Source organism: Synchytrium microbalum (genome assembly GCF_006535985.1).
Source record: "Synchytrium microbalum strain JEL517 chromosome Unknown SmJEL517_scf0010, whole genome shotgun sequence".
In the NCBI taxonomy this organism is placed as follows: domain Eukaryota; kingdom Fungi; phylum Chytridiomycota; class Chytridiomycetes; order Synchytriales; family Synchytriaceae; genus Synchytrium; species Synchytrium microbalum.
In genome coordinates this window covers 580,311-589,649 of record NW_022158359.1, presented here as the reverse complement: position 1 = coordinate 589,649, position 9,339 = coordinate 580,311, and the positions used below count along the sequence as shown (strand labels likewise).

Genomic DNA, 9,339 nt, shown 5'->3' with positions numbered 1-9,339 from the left:
ACAGGAATCCCTATACGACAAAGTATTACAGCATCTGCTTCAGACGTGTTGGAGTCTGCTCAACGGGTGTCGAGGCTCTTTAGCGAGCTGCTTAGAAGAGATGGTAGTCCAGATAATAGTAGTGCTGCCGCACCGCCTGATACGTTTGGAGAAAACAATGTCAGGCTTCGATGAAATCGCAGCGCCAGATAGTGGTCGAAAAATAACATCAATTTATGGACTGTTGCAAAGAGTCTAAGCCATGGAGTAGTCAGCTGTTTACTATCTGATGACAATCAAAAAAGTATTTAGGAATTATGGAAAATTAGAGCCTCTCACACAATATACTGTAAGCAATTTCGAACTGTAAGCTCAGTCTTTTGTATCATCATCACTATCACTATTACTATATCGTTGCTCGCAAACATGAAAGCGTGTGGGATCTAGCGTGTTTCTTGGGTTGGTCGCTCTGATCGTGCCTCACGAACTAAAACTTTGGTGTGTGGAAGATCACAACCATGAGCAACAAGAAAGAATCAGCCGATGAATCATCCAGTCACTTGTTAAGTCAGTTAGCGTCGCTTTCAGAAACCTTCTCAGAATACGCAGTCGTCACCGATTTATTAAGCACTCAAAACAAGCACCAAGAACGTGAACTCGTCTCCAATAAATCAGAAGGTTTTAGTGCTGAAGCAAATAAGATAAAGGCCGCATTAAGTGCATTAGGTGCTGAGCTGGACCAGGTTGAGTCTCAATGGACTACTCTGCGAGAAGAATTGAAGAACATCACAAGTGTAAGGTTGGATTAATGATACACCACTTGATCCGATTTAACTAACGCCTAGTTCTAGGCTAATAACAAACAGTGAACATAGTCATCAATCGCTCCATATGTCAAATTAACCACATTATATAGTAGATCTTTTTTGTATTTAAATCAACTCGCTCTAATAACAGCATACTACTGAGAAACTATGAACGTCGTGCGAGTTTGGCCATGATTTCCGGATAATTCTGTGGAAGAAGAAATGCGTTAGTAAACACATGTCATCAGATTCACGAACTCCCACACTGTCCCATTCTTACCGTAGCCACATGCAATTGAGCTCGAGCAGCTTCACGACAAGAGATGGCATTGATCAGTTCAGGTTCTGTTCTTGTCACAGCAATGGCTTTATCATAGTTCTCTAGTGCTTCTTCAATACGCATCTGATACAACAGGAGCTGGGCAAGCTGTGCATAAGCAATATCGCACAGTGGATCAACTTCTGTAGCTTTGCGACATAGAGACTCAGCTGTAGTCGTGTCGCTCTTCCATTGTAGATATAGAATGGCCTTGTTGATGTATGGAAGAGGTGAAGTGGGTTGAAGTTGGATGGCCTTGTTAAAGTTTTCCTCAGCTAAAAAAAGCATGTCAGTTGTTTTCACAGTGTGGTGATGTCAGAACAGACCACAACGTTCAAATGTTTACCATCTTGGAAAGATTGTTGATCAAGGAGGATTTCACCATGGTAATTGTAAACTTCAGGGCTTTGCTTGAACTTTCTAGCAGCTGACTTGAAGGTTGCAACGGCATCCTTCACATCATTCATCTTGTACTGTGCTACACCTAACTGGATGTGGGCATAGACAAAGTCGGGATCTAATTGAATTGACTTTTTATAATCTTCAGCGGCACCTGCCAAGTCATTCGTTAAGAATCGAACTTGACCTAACAAGTTCAGAATCATGTCAGAAAGTAGCGATAGGAAGATCGAAAACGTACGTCAGATATCAGACGAGAGGTGAGTGACATACCACGGTGGTAGTATAAATCGGGATCGGTTTCATCCACGTTTTTGGCACGTTCAAACTCTTCCATAGTCTTGTCCACTTGGCTTCGTTCCATATAGATTGATGCTCGTTTGATTAACGAGTTGACGTTGGAAGGATCCAGTTCGCATGACTTTTCAAAGTCAACCATCGCAGATTCAACTATTAAAAAGTACCGTTGCTGTGAGAAAAGGGTCGCAAAAAACCCCTCCACAAACACCCAGGATACAATCTACACGTACTATCCCCCTTCAAGAAGTGGAAGGTTCCGCATAGGTTGTAGGCCAGTGGTTCAAACTTTGCACTAAATTGGCCAGACTTGATTGCTTTTACAGAAGCTTCATAAGCTTCCTTGTATTTGCGACTCGCAATCAATGAGAATGCCTCCTGAACTAGTGTGTCTCCTTCTTGTTCAGCTTTGAGACTAGTGATTTTGGAGATTTGTGTGCTTGCTGAATGAGTGGGAAATGACTAGTTAGACTCATGTTGCCATTGTAATATCATTTGTCCTTCCATACTTTGTCGGAAGGAATCCATGTATGCTAAAATAAAGGAAACCGGATTAAGAAAAATCTTGGATTGAACTGTCATCGACGGATGATATTTACCGGTGATGAAGGTCTCTGATGGGAGACGTTTCTCTTTAGATGCCATCAATTCTTCAGCCATCTTCTTTCCAATATCCTTGAGAATACGGTCAGTTGATGCAACAGTACTCTCACTCTTGAATTCTTCCATGATACAAATGGTGGTGAAGTCTAAGTCACGGTTGGTTGATGATGTGTCAGTCAAACCATCTGACAACCAAAAACGCCGCTCATTGGGAGTTATATGTATACCATTTAGTGCTTCTTTAGCCCTTCCCAATCGATCAAAAGCAGTTGCACGACGATTCAATGCCTTAATATAGTTTGGATCTTGCTTGAGTGCTTCTGTGCAGTCGACTATCACTTCATCGTATTTGCCCTACGCCAGTTAAAATCATCATCAGTACATCTGGCACACTCCTGTACTATACACAGAAGCCAGTTCATTCATCATACCAGATTGGCATAACATGCAGCTCGATTGCTGTAGAATACAGCTTCTGGTTGCAATCTGATGGCTTGACTGTAGAGGTCGACCGCTTCAGCATACTTTTTCTCTCCATATAACTTGTTGCCCGTTGTCTTGGCAGTCTTTGCTAGCTCAGCTCGTCTCTGTGTAATGGTTACAAACATGAGATCAACAATTCAACTGTCCTTGGCAGATTTCAAACCTCACATCACTCCTTACCTGAGGTGTTAGACTCGACACGTCTTCCACAAAGAGATCAGGATCAGTAGCAGCTACTTCAGCATAAGTTCTACCATCAGCTACAATAAATAATTACAAGATGAATAAGTAACTGACATCAAAAACGACATTCGAGAAAAAAAAGCGTCAAAACTTCACGTACATTCTACAGTCATAGCTGGCGTAGACACATCATCCGAGTGTTGAGCCTTGTGAGTTCCAGCTTCCACATCCACAGGCTTCTTTGATGTCTTGTCTTTGCCCTTACTCTTACTCGAAGCTGAAGCGTTTCCTCCTTTTGTTGCAGGAGGTCGTTTGGGAGCTGATGAAGATGAAGAATTATAATAAACTAGAGCTGCGACGGTCACTGCAGCCGCTGTTCCAATAGCAATTGACTTCCAATGCTTTTCTACAAAGTCCTTAACGGATTCTTGCACTGTCTCATAGGTCTCATCAGGTGTTTCTCTTGACGAACTCATTATTGCCCGTTGCGACTGCTCAACCGTCGAGAATCCTGCAATGACTTGGATTTTGGGCCGTTCAAGTAGAGAACGTGGCTCCGCTACCAAAAATTCGGGCCAAAAGTGTTCAAGCTCTCACTCGAAACTTTTTTCGAAAGAGGTTTGAGAGTATCAAATCAAACGTGTCAACTATTCTGTCATTGGGATGATATATCATAGGAAAAGGTATTATCTTTCAGTTTAATCTTGTACCAAAAATCCGCATTATCAACTTTGAACGTGTCAAGAACGTGAGTTCTCACTTTTACGAACCGCAGATCAACTAGTGAGGTTGCGCACCCAAGTCACATATTATTGAATCAGAATTATGCCGAATTGAATTCGTGTAAAACATACTGCCAGAGTCTTGACGTATCTTGATTGAATGACTGAATGGACTCGAAAAGGTTATCACTTAGAGCTTCTACTTGTGAAGCATGTTGTTGAGGCCCGTAACGCTTGAATACAGCCTATTAAAGAAGGAATTTTCAGCAAACACTTAAATCACGTGGATTTTGTCTTAAAAACGTCAGAGTACGACCAGTTTACCATGGTAGTTTTTTTGTTTGGATATAGATCAACTTCGAAGTCCATTGCTGCTGGAGTTGCAATAGACACTGATCGCTCTCCTGGGAGCCGCACATCTGAAATCTAGATGATTGTCTGATTGTCAAAGAGTATGCATGAAGTTGCGACTCTCCTTTCTCCACTTACTGGAAGCACAACAGAAGACAAGTTTTTGTAAATTAAAGGAGCTGGATGGACCACAGAAGCAATAGGTCTTTGGGTTTGACCAGCGCAGTCGAAACAAGTACAACGGTTCTCACACATCGGGCAGGCCCACTCAGCGTCCTGATGATATAATTCGTTTAGCCCCTAAAGCCTATTTGCGTTTACAGAGAAACTTACCTTTGCAGCTTCATACAGACGCAAACCATGATGATCCCATAAACAATAGTTACAGAATCGGATTGAACATGTCTTGCAGCTTGTCACGTCTCTAGAGATTGCTCGTGTTAGAGCTCGAACTTGACTCTGTGCTCAAAAGAGAAACTTACGCTTTTGGCCTGTCTTGACTGCACTCGTGGCAAGAACTCGTCGATTTGGAAGCTCGATCAAGATGCAATTTATACGCAATGTATCCGTCTGATGAAGGATTTGGTGAAGGATTCCTAAAAAAATAGAAATTTTCAAGTTCAGTTTTGCCAGAAACGATGTTCGACGTAAAACTTACGAATCACATAGATGCCACTTCGACGTGACTTGCTGCAGCAATACATGAATGGCTTCAATAGCAAAGTTCGGCATTTTCGCGTTCTTCCAAGCTGTCAGGACATTGCCGTAAGTCGAGAGCCTGAGATTCGCGAGTTCCTCCCAGGAATGCGATTCGACCAAAGATGTCTTGTGCAAACAAGAACGACCTGAAGCAAAACAGTGCAAGCAAACATCTGATTTGCATTCGTCACAACAAACGGCACGATTCCATATGCTCTCATAGCAAAATAAGCAAGACCGAGGCTGGCCTCCAACTCGTCGACAATGACTGGTAGTAGTATCAATCCATTCCTCCTTCAAAACATTCGTGAATGCGACCAGGAAATGACAAGCTGTGAGAAGAGAAACCGCTGTAAAGGTTTCTGGTTTTGATATTTCCTTCACTTTCTCGTAAATAGCCTTTGCTGGATTGTGTTGCGGTCCTCGTTGACCAAAAATGCGATGCACAGGAGCGACTCTAGCTAAATACACTGGCAGGGCAATTTCGGGTAGAGTAGTCCATTCTATAGAAACCGTTCGACTATCGTCGTATCCAGCCGTCTTTGTCATGTAGCAACATCCCGCAGGAACTAGAAAGGTCGAGGATTTAAACTCTGAAGTAAACTCCAATCAATGACTTGAGCGACTTACTGTATATCATATCGCCAATTTCTTGTGTTTGCACAAAGATGGGAACCCTTCGTTCCTTCCAAGTGTGGCGTAGAGCATCCAACTCTTCAAGCGACACATCACAACCATCAACACCAAATAGAGAGCCACGATTTGTCGAATACATTGCTCGTTGCATCGTATCCAGACAAGAGTGAGGGAATATGTACCAGGTCACAGATACGTCGTCGTCACTTGAGATCTAATACTCAAAAGTAAGCTCCGAGTGGGAGAAACTGGTGCGAAAACACTTTAGACCAACCAGTAAATTATGAAAGACAGCTCCAACCGAGTTTGCCTTCAACGTAGAAAGGTCCCTTCCAACAGCTAATAAAATAAAGTGAATCATTTAGCATTAACCGAGCAAAAAACGTTAAGCCCTCGAACTCACTGTAACAAACAGCAGAATCAATCACATTCCCATTTGCGTCCAAATCACTGGCCCCCAATACAGATACACATTCCTTCAACACAGATCGGCGACAAACAGTATGGTATCGTCCAGGTTTCGTCGGCTGCCAAGAGTCTTCAACACAAAGGCTTGGAAGAGGCACGTTCTCGATCATCACAGGTTTATCCAAACTGTGTACTCTGGTACACAAGTACGAAGCCGAATCGGAAAATGGGATCATTGGATATTCTTGGTGTACTGGTGGACGTTGAGTCGTTTTAATCTCACTTGGAGTTGCAAGTAGAAAACATGATGCGTCCATGTTGTGGTCCTTGATGCTATACGCTCTTCGTATCAAAGACGAGTCCAATACTGAAGTACGCCAACGATGATGAATCGGAATACGCCTGTGTGTCGTCGACAATGACCCCTCTTGAGAATAGAAGTTTTTGGGAGGTCTTCCTCTACCTCTCTTGATTGGCATCAATCCTGGATTTTTTGGTGGACGGCCTCTAGGACGCTTGATTTGGGGAGGGGCGATTGTTGCTGGTGCTGACGTGGAGATCAACGACTCAGATTGCAGAGTCAAGTAGGAGGACTTGGGGGGACGACCTCTGCCACGTTTGATTATTGGTAAGCCACTTGTCATGGTGGGAGCATCTACACCATTGAGACTATCCTTGTGTTCGAATATCGACATCATATGAGCCTCAGCAGCAGCAGCTGGAGCGCCCGAATTGACTGGAACATCAACGCAGATAGGATCTAAAGCGACAGCTATGGGACATTTTCTTGGTCTTCCGCGTTTACGTTTCGGCGGCTGTTCATTCTGTTGTTGTTTCCAAAATGGAATTGTGCACACATTCGAGAGGCCGTGCTGGTCTGAAGTCAATAGCCATAGTTGCTGATGTGTCAAAGACTGGCTTAGCGACAGAGACAACGGTTCATAGGACAGGGGGTGCTGCATCGGTGTGATGTTCATAATCTCGTGATGACCCAACATTTCGTGATCTCGAGGAGATTCCGTAGACTTGGCACTTTCCCGAGCAAAATATACTGGAGATTTGAGTAGATCTATAGCGTTCGTCGTACTTCCATCTTGAGCAGACACGTCTTGTTCCAAATTCGGTTTTCGGTGTTTTCGAGGCCTTCCTCTCGGGCGCTTGAAGAGCGGTTGCGGCGACAGATCCTGTCCTCTATCGTTACTTTTCACACTATTCTCCATCTAGATTGATCTCCTACTCGTTTTCGCTCCTACTGGAGAACGGTGTCTACTTCTACCTCTACTTTGGGCAACGAACGCAGCACGAAAATGACGCTGCAAAGAACCCTCATAAAAGCTAGTCGAATGTAAATGTTGGCTTATACGAGAACTCAATTGGATTCATAAATTGCTAAAGGCTCATAGAGGTGTCAATTTAATATCAGCAGCGCCTGAGTTGCGATAAGATTCCAGTATCTTTTCAACAATCTCATCCACACCCTTGCCATGTTTGACTTGAGCAAATATGGTGGGTCCCTCATCTCGCATCTTCTTGGCGTCACGATCCATTACCGACAAGTCAGCTCCAACAGCTTCAGCCAAGTCTGTTTTATTGATGACCAGCAAATCTGATTGTGTAATTCCTGGTCCTCCCTTTCTGGGCACTTTGTCACCTCCAGAGACGTCAATGACTGTTAATAAGAGACGATGATTGGTTATGGTGAGTGAAGGATTACGACTACAAAACTTTGAACAAACGGTCTAAACGCTAGTTCACAACTTGCCATATATGATGTAGTCAGCCAGCTCACGTGAATAGTTCGCAGCAAGATTATCACCACCAGATTCAATCAATAACAATTGCGTATGGTATTGTGCCTGTAATTCTTCTAGAGCACCCAAGTTGGCAGAGATATCTTCTCGGATGGCAGCATGAGGACAGCCACCGGTTTCTACAGCACGAATACGACCTTGAGGAAGTGCGTCGTTCTTAATCAGGAACTCGGCGTCTTCTTGTGTAAAAATATCATTTGTCACCTAAATGATATAGACGTGTCAAGAGTTGCTACACAGCGACACGCAAGATTCAGGCAAACGAGGCAGCACTTACTGCAGCGATATTGTACTCTGGATGCAATCGTTTGCAAAGAGCCAACATGAGAGCCGTCTTTCCCGATCCGACAGGTCTAGTCTCAAAAATCAAAACTCAGAAAACGGACTCGCGCCAAAGAGATAATGATATCAGTAAAGTTCCTAGATATGGCACTCACCCTCCAATACCAATAGTGAATGCACGTTCTTCCCAGTCTCGCGAAACAACAGCATCACGGTCGTTGTACAAGCCCGGATGATCCATCTGTTCATGAGTATGTCCATGATTTCCAGCTTCTTGGTGATGACCGGCTTCATGGGACGGAGCCCCGTGAGAGGCATGGAATGAAACCCCGTCGTGCGAATGCAAATTGGATTGAGGAGCACCTCGTTGTCCATATGATGGCTGATGAATGGCGAAATCGACATTGGGAGCTGGCGGACCTCCGTGACTATGACCGTGGCTGTTGCGATCTTCGTGACTATGTCCGTGCGACATTGGCGGAGCAAACCCACCCATCATGTTGAAAGGTACACGTCCAGCACCAAATGACATGGAAGGTGGCGCGTGAGACGAGTGAAAGTGCTATGTAGCAGTAACACGATGAATAAAACGATCGTTACTTCGAGCAAAATATGAAGGCTTACTACACCGTCATGACTGTGTTGGAATGGAGCTTCGCCATCTTCATCAACATCTTCGTAGTCGTCGTCATCTTCATATTCTTCATCTTCTTCTCCTTCGCTGTCACTTTGAAGAACATACATTTGCGCATTAGCTCCATGCCTGTAGACCAACGGACGTCTTTAGTTTTGTATCTAGGTGCTAGCTTGACCGGACAAGAAACACATCCAAAACGTACCCAGAGTGGAAATGTACACCATCATGAGTATGAAATCCAGGAGGAAGCGTCGGCTGTGCAGCTCCTCGCTCAAATCGAGCTGTAGGCTATGTGATGAGAATCAAATTATTAACTCCATGTCACAACAAGATATAAATACAATCGGCATCCGAATCAGCAGTGATAAAAACGATGGTATTACTACTGATAGCAGAGAATTCTTGTTTCAACTTGAAAGGTTGCGACAGATGCTGGTTGATGAAAGATGCTTTCAAGCTTTCTTCACCTCTCGCGGACAAAGGAGCAATGAAACAGCGCATTTTGATATTTCCACACTCGACCGATCCACCCACTATGGTTTCTGGTTGCAAAGAAAATCAGGCAACGCCACCGTCGTCGTTTTCCCCAAACGTTTCTGCCAACCCAAAAGACAAGCAGAATTCAAGACAAGACAGAGGAAACTAAGACGTACTACTTACTGTAGCTGATGCATCTCCCGATGCTGCTGGCTTATCGTTTGAACTCATGTTTCTTTTTAACTGG

General features: G+C 43.9%; 2 protein-coding genes across 2 annotated transcripts; both read right to left on the bottom strand.

The window, feature by feature from the left end:
- Positions 1-951: 951 nt before the first annotated feature.
- On the bottom strand, positions 952-3,545 carry SmJEL517_g02511 (uncharacterized protein; the record flags this gene model as incomplete). Its single annotated transcript, XM_031168439.1, has 11 exons — positions 952-993; positions 1,066-1,379; positions 1,451-1,690; positions 1,777-1,953; positions 2,034-2,243; positions 2,310-2,333; positions 2,400-2,549; positions 2,631-2,757; positions 2,835-2,990; positions 3,067-3,146; positions 3,230-3,545. 11 exons carry the CDS (start codon positions 3,543-3,545, stop codon positions 952-954), a joined length of 1,836 nt encoding a protein of 611 aa, XP_031025588.1.
- Positions 3,546-7,282: 3,737 nt separating this feature from the next.
- On the bottom strand, positions 7,283-9,323 carry SmJEL517_g02510 (uncharacterized protein; the record flags this gene model as incomplete). The annotated part of the gene is made up of 7 exons (XM_031168438.1): positions 7,283-7,554; positions 7,675-7,900; positions 7,974-8,049; positions 8,134-8,540; positions 8,603-8,741; positions 8,818-8,903; positions 9,276-9,323. 7 exons carry the CDS (start codon positions 9,321-9,323, stop codon positions 7,283-7,285), a joined length of 1,254 nt encoding a protein of 417 aa, XP_031025589.1.
- Between the last annotated feature and the right edge of the window lie 16 nt (positions 9,324-9,339).